Here is a 25,479-nt window from a genome sequence, read left to right on the forward strand (position 1 = left end):
GAGAGTAAGAGGATTAAACAAATTAAGTGTATGTTGAATTTGTTGCCGTAATCCACCAATGAAGCGTGCAACCAATTGTCTATCTGAATCGCGAAGATCAATCCTGTTTAACAGTAAGAAAAATTCGGTGGCATATTCTTCCACCGTACGGCTTCCTTGTCGAAGATTTTGTAAACGTTGGAACAAGAGTTGATCATAGTTATATGGTAAGAACGTCTTTTTCATGTGTTTCTTCAGCTTATCCCAAGTCTCGATCTTAGGTTTCTCTAAACGTTGTCTCGAAGCTTTGAGCTGAGTCCACCAAGCGGTTGTCTGCCTCTGAAACGCATAGCTAACATGGGAACGCAACGTTCAAGAGGAACTTGCTTGAATTCTAAGATCTCATCGACTGTAGCGATCCAGTCTAGAAGGTCTTCTGCAATCTGACTTCCATGAAACTCCGGAATTTCGAATTTGAAACTTTGATCCCATCGTTCGTTGGGTTGAACGGGTTGAGCTCTGTCTCTGTTTCCTCCAAGGACAGCGAATGGGTTCGCGTCATCCTCTTGGTCGGACTGGTCATCATCATGTGCTTCTACTGGTGCGGCGGCGGGGTTGTGTTGATCTAACAGACCTTGCATTGCTTGTGTTAGTTGAGCAAGTTGTGTATGCATCTCTTCCATGGTGCGTTGTGTAATCTCGGCTTGGGTTTCTTTCTTGGCGCGGGGCATGGTGGTGAGCGGAGGTTGAGTGCGTGAGTAGCGGGAGGTGATAGGTTTTGCTCTGATACCAACCTGATGGCGGGTAAGAACAGTGATCAGCTCAATCTAGGGATTTCGAATTTGAAATCACTAGAGACCTGCAACTTGAAGAAGAAGAATCTAATCGAATCTCTTTCAAAGCTTCTCGAACAAGATGAATTGAATCAAATCTCTATCAAGGTATAAAGCACAAAGCTAGTTTATTAATTCTTAAAAGCGTGTCTTACAAAGCCATAAGAGAGTTCTTTATATAGAACTCTTAAACCGTTTTTAAAAACCTAATCCTAATAGTAAAAGCTCGATAACTTAAGACTCAAGTAAAAAGAAAATATTCAAAAAGGAAAGATGCCGTTAAGCTTCTAAGATGCTGCTGCATCACTTTCTCTCATTGCTGCCATCATGTTTGCTTCTATTGAACTGACTTCTTTTCCTAGACTAATAGCCTTACCAACATCAGTGTCTTTTTTGACTAATATATCGAATTCTTTGCTTATTGATCTAGAACCGTTTTTGGACAAACAAATTTCCTGCTGTTGACGTTATCTCAGGTGATTTGGAAAGGAAGAGCCTAAGATGTAACATGTGGAGAGCTAAGAAAAAGAGGATGTAGACCATTGACACCAGAAGTAATTGGTTCACTTCTTACAGCTTCAGTTTCTCCTTGATATGTCACGTTATACTCTACTGGATCTTTTGCTCTTGATGTAGCATTAGTAGTTGGTGGCTCTCTATATCTCTTCGTCATACTACTTTTTCCAAAAATTATGTGTCCATTGTTAATATAGAGATATTACTGGTTTTAATTTTGGGTTGCTTCTGATTGTTTTCTTATTAATAGGGACATACTGTGGATAAATAGGGTCCTGAAGCATGTGAAGAAAACAACACGGGCTGAAGCATAGAAACAAGGGGTTATTGTATGTTTCTTTAACTCTATGAATATGTTCTTTACTGAACCATACTGGATTCTAAAGGTCTGAATTTTCTAAGAAATGTATCTTTGCGTACAGGAACTTGTGTGTTTGTAGTTTGTACATACTGAGCATGCTATTGACTCCTCACTTGCTAGGGTAATCTGTATAAACACAGAAAATCTACTTCTAGCACAGCCTAATTTGTGCGACCAAACCCTTAGTCTTGTGGATACTTAAATCCAAAGTGGTTCGCTTGATGTTATTAATGCTGACAGTGTAATTAAGGTGATTCATATGAGATTAATAATGGATCGATGAGTTTGGTCTGAGCTCTTTATTTCTCTCCTCACGGTTTTATGTTATTTTTTTTAACAGGAGCACTTGAGGATGAGATGGGCGAATGCTCATATGGTTATCCAAGCCAGCTTGATGAGCCAAACTTTGCATAAACTGAGCCACTCTTTGTCGTTATCGCTTAATTGACTTCCTTTGCATGTACATCTCAGAAGGGCAATACCATCTCCAACACTTATCTTCTTTATAAGTCAGGTATAGGATTTATGTAGGTAATATTATAGATAAGTTCCTATATTTGTGTTATGTAAATATCTTATGTGAGTATATGCTCTGCACAATGCTGTATATTCAAGAGAGAGCAACACTTTCTGCATTTGTAGGATTTGGAGGTCTAACAGAAGTTACTTGGGGTGGGAATTTCTTAAGTTTTATATGTCTGAATATCAGGTCAGGAAAGGTGAAGATGTAATCCAAACCTGGTCACAAATTTTGAGTTTAATGTTGCCTTTACTTAACTGGGCTTTAATGTATGTTGTCTCCTAAGTTTTCAACATATACTGATCATGAAAAGGATCAAGATTTCTACATATACTACCATCTATTTGTGTTTAATAATGTATATTTGAGCATATACTGAGCATTAAGCACCCATTCAATGCCTTACACGGAACATTCTACGTTCAGCTTCAGAGAAGTTTCTAAGACTGAATGATCCTGTTTTGGTTTCACCATGAAAAGATGAAGAATGTCCTAAAAATGTCTGTGAATGTATGTGTTTTTGACATAAAAGCTACTTGTCTTGAAAATGAGATACCGATTCTTAATAATGTTGTGATGATGAGTCTACTTTTTTATAACAATGTTGAATTCTTGTTCGGTATTAGTAATGTGGAAGTGGATTATTCTTTCTTGTGTATCAGTATTATTGGCGTTTGTGGCGACCAGAGCAGTAAGCTTTAGCCATTTAATATTTCAAAATTAGATTCTGTAATTCCTATTTTGACTGATTCTTGGACCATGAAGCTTTTGGTGGAAACAGACAAGTAGAAATGATGGAGAATTGATATGCGAAGTTTCAGAGCTCTGGGATCATATCCAACATCAGAACATTCAGTATCCTCCTTGATCCATATGGGAAAAGAGGAAATTAAAAGAAAATGAGTGTCGTGATGGAATTCATGGACCATAGATATGGTCATTGACGCCTTCGAGAGAAAAAGAGACTTGAAACAGATGGAATATTTTTTTAGGCCAATGCAATCAGAGAGAATAAAACCAAGCTGTGTTCATATTCTTTTTCCTCTACTCTGTCATTTTATAACGATTTATGACAACATTTATATGATTTTGGAAGGTACTTTTCAAAGCCTTACAAAATACAGTAGTATGAACCTCAGATTAGTTTATAAATGATTTATAAACTTTACAAATAATCTATAAATTGTTTATAGACTCTTATACCTTATAATTTCTCAATAGATGCGATTACGGGTATTACTTTAACCAAATGAAAAAATGTATATTTCGTTTGAATGTTGTCCATAATTTTATATCTTCAAAAAATACATCAATAAGCCAGTCTCTTTTATGTTCTCAACCAATTAAATATACAATATGTACACTAACTACCATAACTATTTGTATACTTTAAACGTTCTTTTTTTTTTGTATTGAATGTTAAATTTAATTCAAAAGAAAAATACTGTTTTTACATCAATACTCTCCACTTTTCTAAAGAGAGCATAAATAAACTTTCTGAACAATTCTCAAAATGTAAAAACTCTCTGTACTTTGCTTTCCCATCTCAACTCAGTCTGGTAGCAAACCAGGTAGCCATCCCACCATCATAACATTTATCCCCTCCTCTTTATTCCTCATGTTCTTATCTATCCTTCTAATCAAGAGTGTGGCTGGACATAGCGCTTCACCATGTCTTCTTCTGTTTTTTTCCCTCCAAACTGTGTGGACTGTGGACTGGAGTATGTACCTAGCGATGAATACCATAGTCTTTAAACGTTCACTCTGTGCCAAAACAAATAGCATTTCCTAATTTGCACAATACCATCATAAGATAATCTATTATTAAACTCTGTAGGTGAACTAGAAACCCCTAGTCTACCATAAAATAATCGAGACACACAGGCCCGTGCCTTATATAAGGCAGCTAAAGCTAATGCTTTAGGCCACATTAAAAAGAAAAAAAAATTGGGCCACATCTTTAATTCTGTGTATAGTCCTTTTTATTTGTTTCCATATTTTTATGTAAAAGTTATCAAACAATAAAGGCAATTAACCTTTTGTTAGTTTCCATTTTTATGTTATAGTTATCAAAATAAAATTAAAAGGAAATTTAACACTTTCAAACATAAAGAAACTTTCCAGCCATCACTATAAATAACTTTGACCCTCTTCGTAAATACACACAGATAATTTTTCTTTGATCACTGACTTGTTTACATCTATCCGTAACTATTGAACTTTGATTTGATAATTTGGTATTTCTCAAGTTCTCTGTTTCTTTAATTATTATTTTCTTCTTCATTAGTTGTTCACTTTGTATGGTTTAGATTTTAAATATTGTCACCATTTGATTAGTAAATCAGTTATAAAGTGATGTTGAATTGAATTTTAAAATAAATTATAGTTGTGGAGGTGGTCTTTACGAACGAACATGTTTCAGAAGAGATGATGTTCTTCTTTTAAAAATAAGAACTATTATTGGTGCCTTATTTTTCTTTATGTTGTTGTATAGTTAAGTCATTCTTATTTTTAATACGTACTTATATTTTTTTTGTCTTGTACTATTATTTGAATTTAATTAATTTTAATTCAGTTTCTTACAATATTTTTGTAATAATGTTGTTTGCAGAAAAATGCCTCCAGTGAGCACTAGAAAGCATGTTCATGGATCAGTTAAAAGGAAGGAAAAAAAGAAAAGAGATGAGTTTATCAAATCTCAAGCTAACTCTATGCTTAAGTTCGTCACAAAATCAGGACCTTCTAAAACGGATGTGCCTACGGAGGATGAGATAAACAAAAAAGATGCATGTGATGAAGAAGAGATGCTTACAAATGAGAATCAGGAAGACGCTGATGCAGTTGAGTACATGGAAGAGACCAGAGAAAAGAATATGGAAGAGACCAGAGAAAAAAATATCAGAAACGTTAATGAAAAGCATGGAAACATGGATTCTACTGATCCTGGAACGTGGAAAAGAATTGAGAAAGGAGATAGAGATTTCTTGGTTGAAAAGGGTCCTCCGGTCAGATTACCAATTAATTATCACTTTCCGAGAGACAAATTTAATAGATGTTTTTCTCATTCATCTTATACAAGAAAAATGAGCAATGGAGAAAATCATGATAGAAGATGGCTGGTTTATTCAAAATCTAAAGATCTTCTTTTTTTGCTGGTGTTGTAAGCTATTCAGCCATGAAAAAGATCTTCCTATATTGGCAAGTACCGGGTTTAGTGACTGGAGGAATATTTCTTCTCGTTTGAAAAGTCATGAAACTAGTCATACTCATATTTTATGCATGACTAAATGGACAGAGCTGGAAGTGAGACTTCAAAGGAATGAAACTATTGATCGACATGTGCAAGAAGAAATAAATAGGGAGAAAAGACATTGGAGAGATGTACTGTTGAGGCTGCTTTCATTGGTTGAAGCTTTTGCTAAATATAACATTTCTTTTCGTGGAGACAATGCGAAGATTGATGATGAGAACAACGGAAATTTTCTGGGTATGATTAAGGCGATTGCAAAATTTGATCCAGTAATGAAAGAACATCTCCGGCGATTTGAAAAAGGTGAAACTCAATATCATTATCTCAGTCACAAAATTCAGAATGAGTTAATAGAGTTACTTGCATCTGAAATCAAGTTAATGATCATCGAGAAGATTCAGAATGCGAAGTATTTTTCGGTAATTCTAGATTGTACTCCTGATATTAGTCGTAAAGAACAAATGGCTCTTATTGTCCGATGCGTGGATACTTCGACGTCTTCTCCCAAAGTTGAAGAATTTTTCCTCACATTCTTAGAAGTAAATGATACATCAGGAAAAGGACTATTCGACGCTCTACGAAAGGTATTGTTTGATTTCAAGTTGAATATTAATGATGTGAGAGGACAAGGTTATGACAATGGAGCAAACATGAAAGGAAAATACAAAGGTGTGCAAAGCAGATTACTTGAAGTTAATCCAAGAGCATGTTATACTCCATGTGGATGTCATAGCCTTAATCTCGCGCTTTGTGATATGGCTTCTTCATCTAAAAAAGCAGTGTCATTCTTTGGGATTGTTCAACAAATCTACTGTCTGTTTTCATCTTCAACAAGAAACTGGGAGATATTCAGAGAGAAGGTGAATGGCCTAACACTCAAACCATTATCACAAACTCGCTGGGAGAGTCGGATAGATAGTGTAAAGCCTATAAGATTTCAGACACTACAAATACGAGAGGCTTTATTTTACTTGGCTGAAAGTAGTAATAATCCAATGCATAAAAGTCAAGCTGAGTCTCTTGCTGAGAGTGAATCACATGGAATTGGAGGGTTTGAATTTTTATTTGGAATGATCATTTGGCATGAACTTCTATCTGCTTTTAACATAGTAAGCAAGATCCTACAGTCAGAGGATATGGATATTGATGTTGCTATTTCTCAACTAAATGGACTTGTGTTATTTCTGAAACAATATCGAGAAACAGGTTTTGAGCAAGCAAAAGCTGAAGCTACACGAATTGCAAATGAGATGGAGATTGAGCCTGCATTTTCTGTAAAGCCAAACCGTACTAGAAAAAGGAAAAGACATTTTGATGAAGATATCAACAATGAAGAAGAAAGTATGGTGTTACCTGGGGAGGAGGGATTTAGGGTGGACTACTTCATAAACATCATGGATCAAGCTATTGTTTCTATTGAAACAAGATTTGAACAATTCCAAAGTTATGATAAAACTTTTGGATTTTTGTTTGATTTAAACAAGCTGAAATCAACTAGTGATGATGAGCTGATGGAATCTTGTGTTAGACATGGAGATTTTCTTAGGCATGGTGAACATTCTGATGTAAATGGGGAAGATTTATGTTCGGAGCTTAAACTTCTAAGAATGGTACTACCAGAAGAAGTTAAAAGAGCAGCTGAGGTATTGAACTCTTTTAACCGGGGCTTCTAGCTCTAGTGGTAAAGGGCTTACAGCTGTGAGTACCGCCACCTGGGTTCGAATCCCGGCCACTGGGGAATTAACATTTCGGCATCGCCAGGGACAGAGGACCGACACGTGGGAACACGTGACTAGTCTGAATCACTTATGTGGGGTCAGGATACCTCTGTATAATTCAAAAAAAAAAAAAAAAAGAACTCTTTGAAAGGAATGGAGGATTTTTATCCAAGTTCATGGATTGCTTATCGAATATTGTTGACAGTCCCGGTATCTGTTGCCTCTGCAGAAAGAAGTTTTTCTAAGTTGAAGTTGATAAAAAATTATCTGTGATCTACTATGTCACAAAAGATTGAATGGGTTATCAATGATATCTATTGAAAAAGATATGGTTGATAAACTTGATTACGAAAAGATTATGGACGAATTTGCCGGAAGAAAAGCTAGAAGATCTGTTTTTCAAAAATAAAATTGTATTGATATATTATGGTTTTTGTATTTCTAAAATTTAATTATATTTAATTATATTTTACGAGGGCCACATTTTTTTTATGCTTTAAGCCACTTAAATATCCGGGACGGCACTGGAGACACATCTCATTCTTTAAAAGGGACAACCGCCTCCACATAAATCTTTTATATATTAAAGCGCAAGTCACGGTACCAATAATATTTTGACATGTGGCATGTTTAAAAATTATTAAAAATAAAAATAACTAAAGCAAAACAGTTTATTTCTTCTCTGCAAAATGAAAAAAAAAAGAGAAAAATTGTTTTAACCGCTTCGACCGTAACATCCATGATCTCCACTCTTCCTACATCATCTCAAATAAATGAAAGCTAGAATCACTTCTACAACAGATCCATTTATAAAATTATTTAAACAGTTAAAGTTCTTGCACAAAGTAATCGATGCTTTTGTCTCTTCTACAAACTGATTTAGTGATTTTGGTATCGATAACATCATATCTTCTTTCTTTTTTTTTGGGTGTAAATCTTCTTTCTTTTTCTTATCTCAGGTCTTCTTTTCTCTTACAAAAGACAAATCTTCAATCTGATGGTGGTTGTAAGCTTTTAGAAGTTGGAGTAACGATCGATATTGTGTGCAAAATGATTTTGGAAAAGATTAAGGGACTTATAGATGGCTTTCAAAAATTCCCAGACATTGGTTGGTGTTGCAAGCGGCTTCATATTATGATCGTTTTTTCTATCAACTTCATATTATGATCGTTTAGCGAATGAATAAGTGATAAAGTTTAATTATAAACATTTAATTATTTTTCCGCTGTGCAGTTTTGAATTCCTTTTAGTTTTTATTTTCTTTGCATAGGAATCACTGTTACAACATCTTCACGGGACGAGCTTCTTCCTCGAACCAAAGCTGCTCACGGCTGAAATCATGGTCAAGAAGTTGGGAACACCATTTCAGCTCCTCCAGATTGGAACCGAAGAAGAACGAGATGAAAAGGTATGACAAGAAGAGACTTCAAACTTCTTTTTTTTTGGCTTAAAGAATAGACTTCAAACTTACAAAAATATGCTATGCGTAAATAGGGAAAAACATGTTCTCAACGACGGTTGAAGAGTATGGATACGCAGACTCTCGATCCATGTGATGCTCAGTTTTGTTAAATAGGTAAGAAACAACTTTTTAATCATTCAAGGAAGTATACCATAACTTGTAACTAATATTTTTTTTTCTCTTTAAATTTCAATTAATGTTGAAAACATTTTATGGTCGACAAATTCTTAAACAATTTGTACAACCCTAAAAACTAAATTTGGAACAGTATCATGGACTTATGTTGAATATATATTATATATATATATCATGGGCTTACATTTATAAGCATGAATGGAAATGCTTGAGGCCATTATGAATTTGGTAAATCAAAATTAAAGCAAAATAAAATAATTATTTATTTATTTAAATATGTTTACATCTGTAAAAGTATTAGTATACTACTCATATTTTGGTCAACCAAATATATTCTATAAATTATGAAATATATATTTTACTAATAAATATACTAATATTAGTTACTGTCAATTATTTTTTTTCTAATTATTAGAATATACTTTTATGTAAATAAATATTAATTTTTGGGGCCACAACACCATTAAGTTAAACTTGAAAAAGGTTTTGGAGGGTAAAGAACAAATAACATTTTTACTTAGAAAAAGAATAAAAACTCCCATGCGTAGAGCACGGGGAAACATACTAGTAATAACTAAAACAGTAGATTTTCAAATTAACCAAAATCTAAAAATTAAACTTTTTTTTTATTAAAAGTTGAAAATCTAATATAAACTGAAACGGGCATAATAATATTATAAAACATCATTTATTGTTACATAATATATACTAATTATTATTTATGACATTACTGAAACTATATTATTTTAAAATATAACTTTTTATAATTTTATCACATTACATTTGATTTTCAATTGATTTATCTTGGAGGTGGATGTATTAATTTATTACTGTGAGAAAATTAGTAAATGTAATAATATTAAGATATGATACTCTTAGAAAAAAAATTTAGTTATTCTTACTTTAGATTTTCTTCAACTATATCAAATTGAAATAAAAATAAAATAGAAAAATACAAATCATTATATTTTCCTTAATTTTTTAATTTGTTTTTAATTTTGTGTTCTTTAACTAAATTTCAGTTCGCACCAACAAAATTTAATAAAATTTGCAATATTATCTTATAATAAAAAAAATATTATATTTACTTTTTTAATATAAAATAAAATTTTAAATGATTTATAAAATATTATATTTTAATATAAAAATAGTTTTAGTGTAAACTCACCCGCCCGTAGGGCGGGCCAACCCCTAGTTGTTAAATAAACTATTTTTTATGAAACTATGTTGTGAAACTAGAGAATGAAATCTATGTTTCTGTATTATTCATAAACATAAGGAGCCCTTTGTATATAGGGAATTACACCGTCATAGAATAATAGAAAGACAAAAGAAAGGAAGTACAAATATGAAAAGAGTATAAATCATAAGTCTAAAGAAAAAGGGAAACTAGGGTTTCCAGAAGTCGGCTCTCTCTCTCTCTAGGGCGCCGACACTTTCTCTCTCTCTAAGTATTAGCCGGCTATGGACATCCACAATATGATTTATAACACTCTCCCTTGGATGCCATAACCATACAGGGATTGTAATATGCTTTAGATGTTGCCTCATTAAAACCTTACCAGGAAAACCCGTGGGACAAAACCATGGTGAAGGAAAAAGAGTACAATACATATTACTCCCCCTGTTCTGAACATCACTGAAGGTCTTTCAGTCTACGCATCCCAATCTGATCCGTGAGCTTCCTGAACTTGCAGGTCGGAAGTGATTTAGTGAACTGGTCGGCTGAGTTAACACTAGAACGCACTTGGACCTCGTCGGCTTTCTAAAGCTCGTGCGTGAAGAAGAACTTAGGCAGTATGTGCTTCATACGGTCTCCTTTGATGTAGCCATACTTAGGGATGTAGTACTTAGGGATCGAATCCACAAGTAGCTAGGGAACAATTAAATCTAGTGTTTATTAATTCTAAGAGTTGTAAATGTTTAAATGAAATAGCAATAGTAACAAGCGAAGTAAATAGTAAATGTAACTTGGTTGGAAATGATATTAGATGCAGGGCCACTATTCAGGTGTTGGAGATTATAATATCTGTAGATGCACATTTGTTGCATGCATGATATGTTAGAGCTCAATCGCTTAACTCAGTGATCAGCTGTCGCATGTTTCACTGGTTAACAGGCTAGATCTCTTGTCTCAACGGTTAGTATGTTGACAACGAGAGATTGTCGATCGATGGTCCTATTGGGACATCGACCGATACACCTTTGCCTACGTCGACCGATAGTCAGTTGAGGACATCGATCGATGGATTCTAACCAGGCTTATGCGCAAGTATGATATGCCTTATTAAGATACTAAATTGGCTGTTAGCCCTCTCTAGCAGTCCTAATATGATAGATAGATGTCAGGATGGGATAACAAGGGTGCTTGAGTATGCAATCCTATGATCAAGTTCTAGTTAGCTAGGCTAAAACAAGCAATGAATACAAATCTATCATGAATATCACAACAAGGCAGATCTATAGTTTGGGGCTAATCCCACAAACCTATCTGAACCCTGGATCTAATAATTGAACTACTCAGACATAGCAAAGCAATTCATAACAATGAAGAAATGGGAATTCATAGAATAGATGAAAAGAAATGGAAACAAGGAGTTCCAATCACAAGTGATCTTCTCTCCAAAACTCTCTCTTCTCTCTCAAAGTAAAACTGTAACTCCAAAGGCTCTCCTGCCGTCAAAACACTTAGGCAGTATATAATCTACTAGGTTAAAAACTCGTCAGGGTATTTTTGTAATTTGGCTTGGCCTTGGGTTTTAAGTCCGCTGGATCCAAAATGTCGCGTGTCTGATGTCTCGACATCGATCGATGGTACTTGTGTACATCGATCGATATTAATCTTCATCTGTCGAGGCATCTCTTGTATCGATCGTCAGCACTGAATGTGCATCGATCGATTGTTCTTCCTCTCGTCGACCTCTACATGGTCAGCTCGGGTGAAACGTCCTTTAAGCTCCAAAATGCTCCAAAGTCATAGCTTTACTCCGAAATGCACCTGAACCTGAAAACATACCTAGAAGAGTAGAAAACATAGATATATATATAGTAAAACACTTATATACCACGGATGAAAACGGGTCAAATCCAAGGTATATCAACTCCCCCAGACTTACCTTTTTTCTTGTCCTCAAGCAAAACATACATGCAGTGTCTCTGAAAGAGGTTTGAAAATATTAGGGACTTAAGATTTTAAAGCATATAAATCTTTTCCTCAATAATTTTGCAACCACATTAAAAAATCCTAATCACAGAAGCACACTATGCAATATTCTAGCTTAGCAACCATCTCTAACATAACACAACTCATCAATTCACGTCTGACATCCCCTCTACTGATTTCATTTCTTACCATAAATATAAAGTGAATGTTTTACCTTGGGAGTATCGATCATAGGATGCAAAGATTTCAGACAAGTATCTGTAGCTGCAGGTAAAAGTTAGTTCCTAGTTTCTCTCTCTCTAATTCTCTCTTTTGAGTCAAAGTCTGCTTCCATTGCAGGATCAGTGACCAAGATTGGACAGGCTTCCATGAATCAAAACTTAATGGTGGTTGCCACCAAACTCTGTTCACTTCTTTTTGACCTATATCAAAGAGTTCTTTGCGAAAGCGAGCCTTGAAGATTTCCGCCTCCAAATCTCGTTTCGAACTCTTTTATTGGAGTCTTTATGAATCAAGCCTTAAAGGTTTTAGCCACCAAGTCCTGTTCAGACTCATCCTAAGTAAACAATAGATCTTTTTTTTTTTTTTGTAACTCACTAGCTATTCTAGGGTCGAAATTTAGAGAGAGAAAATATGATAAATAATCTACACAAGGCGTTACCTTCCAGACTTGTCTGAAGAATCCGATCCCATGTATACCAAGCCCCAAGACAAGCGGTTATGTCAGGTTTTAATGATATCCTAGGATGATACTCTGGAACAGATGGGATAATCCTTGCAGAAACGAATCAAAAGACTCAAGTTTCTCAAGGTATGTGGATCGAATGGTAACACAAGAGGCTGCGGAAAGGCTCCTTGATACTCCTAGGCAATAGATCGGATATGACACACCGAACTAGAACCCTTAGTCTCTGGATATTACACACCAGAAGTTGGATATTACACACCAACACTCAATCAACTTGACAAGCAAGAAGAAAAGAGAAAAACAAAGGTTTTGATAAAAAGATGGATGATGCTACAAGGGGGGTCACGACCATAATATAAAAGAGAAGCCTTGTACATGCACAAGGTCTCGAAAATACAAGGGAAATAAAGACAAAGGCTCCCTTGGAAACACAACAAAGACTAGAGTTTTCGAAAACTAAATAACATAAAAGCATAGTTTAAAATATAACATAAGGTCTTCATGTGGACAGACCAAGATCAATCATCTAGGAGATAGGAGAAGTAGACTTGTGGCCTCGTTAAAAACCTTCCTTTGGAAAACCCAGTGGGACAAAACCAAAGGTTAGGAAAAGAGCACACACAAGCTACTTGCCTAGATGATGATCAGCTTGAAGGTGGAGTAGCTTGAATGATGGGTAAGGTGTCTTGGATGATGAAGCTTCGGCCAAGACCAATGTATTCTTCTTGTTTCCATGCATTCTTGAAAGTTGCATCCTCAGCTACAAGCTCTTCAGGTTCAGGTTCATGCTTCCATTCCTTGGTGCTTTCCATGATCACATCATCCCCTCCCACTTCAAAAAGATTTGACCTCAAATCTGTTTTATCTGCAATAGAAGGGACCAAGTCAGTAACATCAGAGTTTATAATCAGATTACTCTTACCTTGCAAGCCTCTTTGATAGGCATTGTCGCTGACTGGTTCTATTATATAGAAGGGACTGATCCATTTGGCTCTCCTTACTCCTGAGGCATTACTTAAACCTGATACATTGAAACAAGACAAGTGAACACAAGCAAAAACATCATAGAGTAAGAGTCTTATTCCAAAGTTGTATTTTATCGGTTTTGGCTTGTATGCTGCATCTGGAGGTGCTTCTTTGATGAGGATGAAGCAAGTGACGTCCTGATGTCTCTCCTGGTTTAGATCAGGCGGCTTGAAACGTTTTTCTTCCTCATGCTTGTTCCTTCCCTTGGTATGCTTCAAAGCTTCCATATAATCTGCACATGACTCTGGTCGCCATAGATAGGTTTGAGATGTTCTAAACTCAGAAAAATTCAAACAAAGTAAACACAGGATCACCTGACTTGTAGAATTCATAACTCTTTCATATGAGAAGCTTTGGACATGATTCCAATTCGACGTGAGACCCTGATGAGTGTAGTTTCCACTGCAGTTGAGTTTGTTGCTTAATTCCTTCTGGGTGCTGAGATATGATCCTCGGACTGCTCCTATGTTAAAGCTGGCGGCTAGACAGCTTCCAAGATTTGATTGTTGCATCTCCAATTTAGCCAAGGACTCATCATGGATACTCTGATCATTATAGCCTCTTTCTTCACCTGTACCTTTTTCAGCTTGTTTTGGACAAGTCAAGTGTGTTATCATGTCAAAGAAAGTGTTGTAGACCAGAATGTCTCCAAAGCACAAAACAGCATGATTCCTCCATCTATTATTCATATCAAAGAAAATATTGCAGACCCAAATATCATCAAGGATTAAGTTCATACATTCAGAATCAGTGAACTCTAGTTTCAATTGTGCAACAGGTTTATCAAAGAAAGTGTTATACACTAGAATAACCTCAAAGAACAACCCTACACGTTTAGAATCATTTTTAGCACACAAACAATCAAGCTCAAAATCAGAGATATTTGCAAACTTCACATTTTCAACTCTAACATCAGAATGATGTAATTTCGGTTCATGCAACTTCCTAGGTTCTTTCGAAACATATGTGGATGCAAGAAAATAATCAGAGATCAGTTCATTCCTAGGTAAGTTCACAACAAAACTATTTTCTTCAGTTCTAGCAAACAAATCACAAAGTTTTCTAAAATAGAATTCGGTAGGCTTGAAAACAGGTTCTAAAATCTTTTCATGGTTATTCATAAATCCTTCAAAACTCAAAACATGACCAGAAAAGTTTTTATTTCCATATTGAAAACATTTTTGATCAAAATTTATCTGGTTCAAGTTCTTTGAAAGATTTAAGCATTCTGTCATAAACAGAGTTTGAAACACAAAAATCTTTAACTTTGTCAAGACCAAAACGTTTCACATCATGAGTACTAACCATAAGAAACATTTCAGGCACCGAAGTAACCATATTACACTCCTTACAGTGCTTTTTCAGGTCATAAGACAAGGATTCAGGAATAGTTTCTGATTGCAAGCTTTTCTGCGGTTCCAACTCTTCTCCTTGTGTCTGAATCTTCTTTTGCAACCTGTGACACTGAAACAATGCTACTCGGTTGCACCGGTTCAAGACAAGTTAGTTCATCAAAGTAATTATTAAAATTAAATTCAGACTGAGGTAAGAAAAGAGAACACTCTTGTTCTGTCTCAGATTTTTCCTTTTCCATAGATGTTTCGGCTTGGACTTCTTGAATTGTTGCAGCTGAGTCTGATCCTGCATTTTTGAGTTCTGAGACAGTAGTAACTGGTTCCTGGTGCTTTGTTTCAGTGGATGGACGTGGTGTGTTGGTCCTTTTGACTTGCTTCTCAACATCCATTATTACTTGTAACAACTCCTCCTTATCCTTTTCACTGAACCATGATCGTTTAATGGTTTTCTCTTTGATGTAACAGGTTACTGCCTCGCTAGATGTGACTTCCTTCATTGGAGATTTCAGAGAAGTGTGGCCTTTGGATGCATACTTCTTCCTTAGTAGCAACTTCAGATCTTCCCAAGTGGTGATAGCTGGTTCCTTGTAGTACATGCGATCATCTTCTTCTTGCAATAACCACTTATAAACGTTTCCTTTGAGCTGAGACATTACATAAGCCAATGCATCTTTCTTCAGGATTCTGTTGTAGCACAGCCACTTCTCCATTGTTCTTTCCCACTTTAAATAATCACCTTCCCCTGTAAAAACATAAAGTTGAGGCTTAGTGACAATTTGATTGTAAGAAGAATGAATATTTGATTTAGGAGTGCGAGAAGCTTGATGTGGTCTGCTCGAAGTGTGGGCTGTCTGTTTGTAAGAATGTTGTCCACGTCCTGCTTCCTCTTCCTTATACCACTTATGCTTGCTTGACTTGTTTTGAACAGAATCTGGTGATCTTGGCTCAAGCTTTTGACTGTCCATTCTCTTTTTATTTTTCTGCCTAAGATCATCAGTTTGCTGCAGGAACTTTTGTCTAAGCTCCTTTTGAAATTCACCCATGTTGTTATCCATCATCTGCTGCAGATGAGCATTCATAGATTTAAGTAACAGCCTTTCTTCCTTAGTGAGTTTTCCTTTCTGAACTCCTGCCATGGTACCTGAGACAGAAAACAACACACAGCAGTAACAAGTTCTACAGAGAAACAACAATCAGAATTAACAACAGATCAATTTTAAAACGACAAGTAAATCAAATAAAACAGTTTGATAATCAGAACAATTCACCAACACAATATGATCGATCAATCTTAAACAGAGACAGATTAAATTCGAAATCTAATCAACCCAACAAGATAGATTATATTCAAAGCAATAAGAACAGATCGGAATCACACAAATCCAAAACAGAAACAGATTAAGCAAATCGATTACTTCTGCAACAAGAATGTGAAAAGTTTTTATCAGAAACGAGATCAACAAGCTTGAATCTATTAAAAACTCAACAACACAATCATAGATCAATCAAAACTAGTGAGAATAAGAATAGATCGACAGGTTTTTAACAAACACAAACGGATTTATCAGATTTAAACGCCAAGAACACATATCAAATAAACTCGACAGAATAAGAACAGACCCAAACGAAAATCAGAGAGAAAAATCGAACACTTCCCTTCCAGAGTTGCTCTGATACCACATAATGAGATCCTAGGATGATACTCTGGAACAGATGGGATAATCCTTGCAGAAACGAATCAAAAGACTCAAGTTTCTCAAGGTATGTTGATCGAATGGTGACACAAGAGGCTGCGGAAAGGCTCCTTGATACTCCTAGGCAATAGATCAGATATGACACACCGAACTAGAACCCTTAGTCTCTGGATATTACACACCAGAAGTTGGATATTACACACCAACACTCAATCAACTTGACAAGCAAGAAGAAAAGAGAAAAACAAAGGTTTTGATAAAAAAATGGATGATGCTACAAGGGGGGTCACGACCATAATATAAAGGAGAAGCCTTGTACATGCACAAGGTCTCGAAAATACAAGGGAAATAAAGACAAAGGCTCCCTTGGAAACACAACAAAGACTAGAGTTTTCGAAAACTAAATAACTTAAAAGCATAGCTTAAAATATAACATAAGGTCTTCATGTGGACAGACCAAGATCAATCATCTAGGAGATAGGAGAAGTAGACTTGTGGCCTCGTTAAAAACCTTCCTTTGGAAAACCCAGTGGGACAAAACCAAAGGTTAGGAAAAGAGCACACACAAGCTACTTGCCTAGATGATGATCAGCTTGAAGGTGGAGTAGCTTGAATGATGGGTAAGGTGTCTTGGATGATCAAGCTTCAGCCAAGACCAATGTATTCTTCTTGTTTCCAAGCATTCTTGAAAGTTGCATCCTCAGCTACAAGCTCTTCAGGTTCAGGTTCATGCTTCCATTTTTTGGTGCTTTCCATGATCACATCAGGTTTAGTGTTGGAAATCAGCTTTGGTTACTTCATACGGTCAAGGCGAAGTGTGTAGTTGATAGGTTGATCTGCTTTAGCATCTATAGTGCTATCTGCAATCAGTAAATCTAAAATGGTGCTAAAGATTGGTTAGATATTCACGCTTAAATCAATATAAGATATTAGTCTTTATTTTCAATAGCTAAGCATAATTTATTAAAATTCTATTTATATAAGAATAAAATAAATTATATCAGTAAATCTCCCCCAGACTTAAATTACATTATCCCAGTGTAACTCAGCCGGAGTTATGATGGAATAGTTCATGATGTACGAAATGTAACAAGTAAGGAAGATACATCTGACCGGATTAGATATCGATCGATGGGTAAATGTTACATCGATCGTCGTGTGGTTGTTTATGTCGAGCGATGTCGACGTCTCGTCGGCGGTCGATATTCAGGTCCTCCTACTTGGGTCTCCTAAATCTGAAAGAAATAAAACGAAAGTAAATAAATGCTAGCTAATAAAACCAAAATAAAATACCTAATAGTGGGTTGCCTTCCTCTCAGCGCTTGGTTATAGTCATTTAGCTTGACTGTGGTAGTAATTGGCTATTTGGTGGAGAAGCAGCTGCTTGTTGGAAAACAAGCATCCACGTCATCTCTACACATTATGTACCAAGATGCAATGAAACTTCTTGTGGCCTCATCATTTCTTGTCCATTTGTCATCCATCTTCTCAAGTACATTGGAGATGTTCTGTAGCCTATCTTGAACGTTGTCAATGCTGACCTGGTGCCAGCCTATGTTGTCATAGGCATATGCTGAAAGTTCTGTCAGTTCCTTGTGCATTGACTCTATCGTCTTGTGTATCAGCTGCTCGCCGGCTGGTGTAGACTCGGCGTCGATCGATGCGATCATGTGTTCGTCGGTCGATCTCGGCGACTTACCATCGAGCGATTTCGCTTGCGTCCTGTCGATCGATGCTGATATCTGGTGCTGAGCTGCGAGTTGCCTCTGAATGGCTTTGACTTCTTTCTGTAGCCAATCTGCGTGGCTGTCTAGTCCACTGATTTTGTTGTCGAATGGAAAGTAGATGTCATCGCAGCGCTTGTCAAGTCGTTCCACCATAGTGTCTATTGCAGTGTAGATCTTGGATGTGATCTTGTCAACCTTTGCTGCTGTGTAAGGAAGTAACTCCACAAGATTCTTGCCATCGATCCTAGACCCTTGTAGCCTGTCGATCGATGCTGATTTTGCCTGCAAAAAATTTTGATTAGTAATGTTATCAATATCCCTTTGGGCATGAAGTATTTGACTTGACAATTTGTTTAAATCTATCATGACTGGTGATATGAAGCGGTCATGCATGTCCTCGTAAGTCCTCAGCCTCTCATTCATGGCTGAGACCTTAGCGTCGAGCGATGTGATGGTACACACGTTGATCGATGTGGCTGGTTGTTGGTCCTTCTTGCGAATGGTGTCCAGATCTTGCTGTAGTAGCTTGATTTTAGTGCTCAGCCAGTCCACGTTGTTGTTGAGAGGGTAGTACACGTCGTTTATCCTCGTGTCGATGTATGAGATTTCCTATTCATCCTTGTGTTATGCTGAACATCGCGGTTCTGCAGGGATCTGGGCTGTAGGAAGACTGACGTCGATCAATGGTGCATGTGGTGCGTCGATCGATGCTGAGATCGTGGCTTCCTTCTCAAATTGCTGACGTAAACTCTCAATTTCTGTCCTCATTTCTACCATACTTCTGAAAAGCTCATTGTAGCCTCTATCCTAAGGTTGATGTGTATCTTCTACCAATGATTTGAGCTCCTCTCCCAGTTTTTCCTGAGCTCCACAAATACCAGTCACCATCTCGTTGATTTCATCTTTGGTTTAGAGTTCTGGTGCCAGTTTTGTGAGTGTGAAGGAAGTGGCATGTTCTGGAAGACAGATGTGGCTCTCTTTAAAAAGAGATGCTCTTTCCAGTAATTTCCTGATGTCGTCCTTTGTGACAGGTATCATCTCACCAGCTACGCCTCGTGCGTGTCCACACTCGTCTCTGTAGACTCCATACTCGTCCCTTCGTTCCCAAGTGAACTTTTTGGCTCCGTACATTTCATAAGCGCGGTTTCCAAATTCATACCGTCTGTCGATCGACGTCGGGTCATCTTTATCGATCGACGTTTGTGTTACCCTGTCGATCGATGTCTCAGTTGTCCCGTTGATCGATGCTTGCCCTTTTGGTTGGCGTGATAGTTTTCGGTTGTGGCGACTCCTACGTGGTTGTTAGGATCTGTTTGAATGACGTCTGGAGTGCCACATTGCTGTGAGAATAGGTTGTCAGGTCCATTGGCCACTTGAAGGATATCTGCTATGTCCTCTCTGGACACTTGTAAGATCCTTCCATCTATTGCACGTGCATTGCCATCTGGGTCCCTGAAAATACCAAATTCATCAGGTGTGAGAAAACCATAATCAATGTTTGCATTATTATTCAATTTAGAAATAGAAAGATTAGGGTTTAGAGTAGTATCGATCGATGTAGAGACAGATGCATCGATCGATGGCAGAGTAATTTCTACAGAAATTGTGTTCTTGAGATGATTGCCCTTCATGGATTTTCCTGTTGATGTAAATGGAAGAGTGTTCATCTTTTTTGCTTGTGTGTCTGCTCTGGTGTGTGGAGGTGGTTTCGGGGGTGCAAAACGTTTTATATAGGTATCTATAAACCTAGTTGGAGAGGGAATATTCTCCTGCTCCAGCATTTTCGCTGCGGCGCGAATACCGATCGATGTTCCTGTATGAGTGTTGATCGATGTGAGCTGTCACATACGGCTCCTACTGTAGCCAGGAAAGATCTTTCAAGCAGAAGTGAAGAGTTTCAGTTATGCTCGATGTCTAGGACATGAAAATCTACCGGGACAAGGGCATTACCAATCTGTATCTCCAGATCTCTTATGATACCTCCTGATCGTTTTTCTGAAAGATCCACGAAGGTGAAGGATTCTATTGAAGGTTCGTTTGTCAAACCAAGCTGGTCTGCCATGATCCTAGGGAGGATACTAACTGATGCTCCTTGTCACACATTGAATGGGGAAATTCAACACCCTTGACTACGCATGGTATTGCAAACTTCCCAGGATCACTATTCTTCGTCAATGTGATCCTGTGTTTCATCTTCTCTCTGACTTGATGAAACATTCTCCTAATGTCCTCCTCAGTTACCTTTGTTTCGCTGAAGAACATCCACAACCGGTGTGTGAAGTAAGGTTCATCAAAAGCTTTTTCGATTGGGATTCTGAGGACTCTTTTAGTGAAACTATCCATCTCCTTATCGTTAGCTTCCCTCTTAAGGTTCTTAAAAATTTTCTCCTTTTTTTTCCTTAACCTTCTTTCTTCATTTTCCTGATTTTCTTGAACTGGTTCTGGTGAACTATTTAAAGGGTTGGGTTTTGGTTCGAGTGGGTTAGCTAATGGTTTAGGTGGTGGTCTGAGTGCGTTGATATAATCATTATCGATTGAGGGTAACCGCACTCGGTATGTCAGAGGTGCCTGTCGATCGATGGGAGGTGGGGTGTGACGATCGGCGTCGGACTCACTCTGTCGATCGATGGTTGGCTCAACCGATCGATCGATTTTATCATAGAAAGGGGAGGGTGGGTGAGGATGCTTAGCTGCGAATTCTTCATGAGTTAGAATTCGAACCGCATTGCATTCAGTCGATTCAGTGGACGACGTCGATCGATGACTGGAGTAATCCGTCCATCGATTTTCGTCATGGTCTGTCGATCGATGCGAGTTCATAGACATCGGTCGACACCATTGGGATTCGCCGAGACTCATGGAGCTTTCGATTTCGAAGTCTCCTTCCTCAAGCTTTTCATGTCTCACCACTTGCCAGAAATCATCATCTATGATGGCATTTACATGGTGTTTTCCTTTATCAGCTCCTGCCTCTCTAGTGAAAGCTTCTTGCCTCTTTATAGTCTCGCCAGCCTGAATTACTTGCGTTTCAAGTTTTCTCACCTGAGTCCCTAAGATCTCGATTTTGGTGTTCAGATTGTTGTAGGCGGAGTCTATTTTACAGTTGAAATCCACGGTGATTAGTTGTTGTCCCAACAGTACTCAATCAAGCATTTTTTCGATCTTGCTTTCATGAGTCTGGGGTGGTGGATTCTGGTAGTAAGAGTTCGAGTAACTTTTGCTGTTGTTGAAGGGTTTTTGAAATTGTGAACTCTGGTTACTTCTTTGACCATTTCCAAAGAAGTTTCTGTTTCCGCCCTGGTTTCAAAATTTCTGGAATCCTGTACCTCCGATGTAGTTCACATTTTCTTCTCCTTCCGTGTATGCTACTTCTCCTTCATCTGAACAGACTTGCTTCCTAAGAAGCTCGTGCACCACATCTAACTTAGCTCTTACTTCGTCCATATGTTACTTCCCGATAGAGGCTACAGACTTCTTCCGTTCAGAGTCAGTGCTTTTGGTGCTGCTGCTGTTAGCGAGGTTTTCGATAAGTCTCACAGCTTCCAACTGATTCCGAGTAGTGAAGTTTCCTTAACTCGCCGTATCAAGAGCCATTTGATACTGTAAGGCGAGACCTCGGAAGAAAGTGCTTAGCAGCTGCACTTCGTTAAATCCATGGTGTGGACAGTGTCGCTGGAAGAACCTAAATCTAATCCACGCATCTTTGAAGGACTCTCCAGCCTCCTGCGAGAATGTGGAAATTTTGTTCCGAAGTTCTTCAGCACGCACCTCATCGAAGAAGTTTCGTAAGAAAGCATTCTTGATGTCAGCCCAGGATGTTAAGGATCCTGTGGGTTTCTGCCTAAGCCAGTGCATCGCTTCTCCATTTAGCGTGTATCTGAAGAGCTAGCACAGCAGGTAATCTTCGGGGACTCCTTCCATCCGAATTGCAGCGATTAGATCCTCGAACCGTTTCAGATGGTCCATAGGATGCTCGTGCAGTAACCCAGAGTAGGGTATCTGGGACACGAGAGTGTAGTATTGAGGCTTCAGCTCGAAATTCTGCTTTTGGATCTCCGGAAGTCGAATAGCTGATCTGTTGGAATAGTACTCATCTGGGCGATTGTAGTCGGCCAGTGGTTTCGATCGAGCGTCCTCGTCTACAGGTTGAGCAGCTCCTGTAGCATCAGCATCAGGGATTACAGTCCCCTGAGCGTCTATTTTCTGACCTGTTGCATTACGCATATAACCGTTCTGGTCATACAAGTTTCCGTTCTCGTCCTGTGTTAGAATAATAATGTTTACCATTTTTGACGACATGGTATCGATCGACGTATGCGGTATAGTATCGATCTTTGTCGAACGATTGGGATCGATCGATGATGAAGGTCTGGTGTCGGTCGACGGTTGGTTGTGCATATCGATCGACGACGAAGTTGTTGTGTCGAGCGATGTGGAACGTTGACCTCTACGGATGGTGCGTTCCAAGTGAGCAGGATCGTCTGAGAACAGAAAGTCTTTCTCCTTGTTGCTTCTGGTACCGCTGGGCATGCACCTGAAAAGACAAGAAAAAAAATTATGTTAGAAAGGGGGTAGAGAAAAGAATAAGAATCAATAAAACTAAATCTAATGGCGATCAAAGCTCCCCGGCAACGGCGTCAAATTTGATACCACTCAAATTACCCTAAGGAGTGTTACTCTCATCAAAAGAGGTTCAGATGTAGTACTTAGGGATCGAATCCACAAGGAGCTAGGGAACAATTAAATCTAGTGTTTATTAATTCTAAGAGTTGTAAATGTTTAAATGAAATAGCAATAGTAACAAGCGAAGTAAATAGTAAATGTAACTTGGTTGGAAATGATATTAGATGCAGGGCCACTATTCAGGTATTGGAGATTATAATATCTATAGATGCCTATTTGTTGCATGCATGATATGTTAGAGCTCAATCGCTTAACTCAGTGATCAGCTGTCGCATGTTTCACTGGTTAACAGGCTAGATCTCGTGTCTTAACGGTTAGTATGTTGATAACGAGAGAGTGTCGATCGATGGTCCTATTGGGACATCGACCGATACACCTTTGCCTACGTCGACCGATAGTGAGTTGAGGACATCGATCGACGGGTTCTAGCCAGGCCTATGCGCGAATATGATATGCCCTGTTAACATACTAAATTGGCGGTTAGCCCTCTCTAGCAGTCCTAATATGATAGATAGATGTCAGGATGGGATAACAAGGATGCTTGAGTATGCAATCCTATGATCAAGTTCTAGTTAGCTAGGCTAAAACAAGCAATGAATACAAATCTATCATGAATATCACAACAAGGCAGATCTATAGTTTGGGGCTAATCCCACAAACCTATCTGAACCCTGGATCTAATAATTGAACTACTCAGATATAGCAAAGCAATTCATAACAATGAAGAAATGGGAATTCATAGAATAGATGAAAAGAAATGGAACCAAGGAGTTCCAATCACAAGTGATCTTCTCTCCAAAACTCTCTTCTCTCTCAAAGTAAAACTATAACTCCAAAGGCTCTCCTGCCGTCAAAACACTTAGGTAGTATATAATCTACTAGGTTAAAAACTCGTCAGGGCATTTTTGTAATTTGGCTTGCCCTTGGGTTTTAAGTCCGCTGGATCCAAAATGTCGAGTGTCTGATGTCTCGACATCGATCGATGGTACTTGTGTACATCGATCGATATTAATCTTCATCTGTCGAGGCATCTCTTGGTATCGATCGTCAGCACTAGATGCGCATCGATCGATTGTTCTTCCTCTCGTCGACCTCTACATGGTCAGCTCGGGTGAAACGTCCTTTAAGCTCCAAAATGCTCCAAAGTCATAGCTTTACTCCAAAATGCACCTGAACCTGAAAACCTACCTAGAAGAGTAGAGAACATAGATATATATATAGTAAAATACTTATATACAATGGATGAAAACGGGTCAAATCCAAGGTATATCACCATCCTTAAGCTGAGCAATGCAAGCTGCATTGTCCTCATACATCACGGTTGGTGCGTCCTTGCCTTCGGTCATCCCATAATCGACTCTTATATGGTTAGTCATGGACCATAACCACACAGACTCGCGGCTGGCCTCGTGAATAGCCAAGATCTCCGAATTGTTTGTGTAAGTGGCCGTGATCGTCTGCTTCATGGAACGCCATGATATGACCGTACCACCATGAGTAAAGACGTAGCCGGTCTGTGATCGAGCATTGTGAGGATCCGAGAGATAACATACATCAGCAAAGCCAACTAACCCTTCTTTGTTTTGGTTAGTATAAAATAAACCCAAGTCTTTTGTTCCTTGCAGGTAATGAAGAACATGTTTAATCCAGTTCCAGTGCCTTTGGGTCAGACAAGAGCTAAATCTAGATAATAGATTCACGGAAAAACATATATCAGGCCGTGTGTGACTTGCCAAATACATTAAAGCTCCTATGGCACTGAGATATGGCACTTCGGGACCAAGGACATCTTCATCGTCCATCTTAGGACGGAACATATCAGTGTCCAGGCCGAGAGACCTCACGACCATGGGGCTAGACAATGGGTGAGACTCGTCCATATTGAATCTCTTGAGTATTTTCTCTGTATATGCCATTGATGCACAAGGATTCCATCTTTAATGTACTCAAGCTGTAATCCCAAATAAAACTTTGTTTTTCCAAGATCTTTCATCTCGAATTCTTTCTTAAGATATTCAACTGCTTGGGAGATTTCTCCAGAGGTTCCTAGGATATTCAAATCATCAACATACACTGTTATAATCACAAAGCCCTGGCCAAATTTCTTTATAAAGATACAAGGGCTGATCGGATCATTCTTGTATCCTTCTCTCTCTAGGTACTCACTTAGCCTATTGTACCACATTCGACCTGATTGATTCAATCCATAAAGTGACTTATTCAACTTTATACAGTGTTGTTCTCTAGTACTCGATTTGTTTTTCAACTCTATACCCTCTGGTACTTTCATATAAATCTCATTATCCAATGGCCCATATAAGTATGCAGTTACAACATCCATTAACCGCAAGTCTAATTTCTCTCTTATA

General features: G+C 37.9%; 2 protein-coding genes, 1 non-coding gene and 1 pseudogene across 5 annotated transcripts; 2 read left to right on the top strand and 2 right to left on the bottom strand.

Annotated features, from left to right (window-relative positions):
- The first annotated feature begins 1,631 nt into the window (after positions 1-1,631).
- On the top strand, positions 1,632-11,279 carry LOC117128182 (annotated as a pseudogene).
- Positions 11,280-12,526: 1,247 nt separating this feature from the next.
- On the bottom strand, positions 12,527-16,201 carry LOC117128184. Of its 3 annotated transcripts, none has more exons than XM_033280048.1 (2): positions 15,004-16,201; positions 12,527-14,237 (listed from the first exon to the last, which is right to left on the bottom strand). In XM_033280048.1, the coding sequence occupies exon 1, from the start codon at positions 16,140-16,142 to the stop codon at positions 15,033-15,035; it is 1,110 nt and encodes a 369-aa protein (XP_033135939.1). In that variant the 5' UTR covers positions 16,143-16,201; the 3' UTR covers positions 12,527-14,237; positions 15,004-15,032. The 3 variants fall into 3 exon arrangements, 1 of the variants encoding a protein (XP_033135939.1); XR_004451397.1 differs by having other exon boundaries at positions 12,915-13,883; positions 13,966-16,201; XR_004451396.1 differs by having other exon boundaries at positions 12,915-13,895; positions 13,966-16,201.
- Positions 16,202-22,076: 5,875 nt separating this feature from the next.
- On the top strand, positions 22,077-22,183 carry LOC117128676. The gene has a single exon (XR_004452070.1). It is a non-coding gene; the product is annotated as a small nucleolar RNA R71 (small nucleolar RNA).
- Positions 22,184-24,363: 2,180 nt separating this feature from the next.
- On the bottom strand, positions 24,364-25,026 carry LOC117127757 (secreted RxLR effector protein 161-like). The gene has a single exon (XM_033278409.1). The coding sequence runs from the start codon at positions 25,024-25,026 to the stop codon at positions 24,364-24,366; it is 663 nt and encodes a 220-aa protein (XP_033134300.1).
- Positions 25,027-25,479: the final 453 nt, after the last annotated feature.

Source organism: Brassica rapa, chromosome A09 (assembly GCF_000309985.2).
Source record: "Brassica rapa cultivar Chiifu-401-42 chromosome A09, CAAS_Brap_v3.01, whole genome shotgun sequence".
NCBI classification, from domain to species: Eukaryota; Viridiplantae; Streptophyta; class Magnoliopsida; order Brassicales; family Brassicaceae; genus Brassica; species Brassica rapa.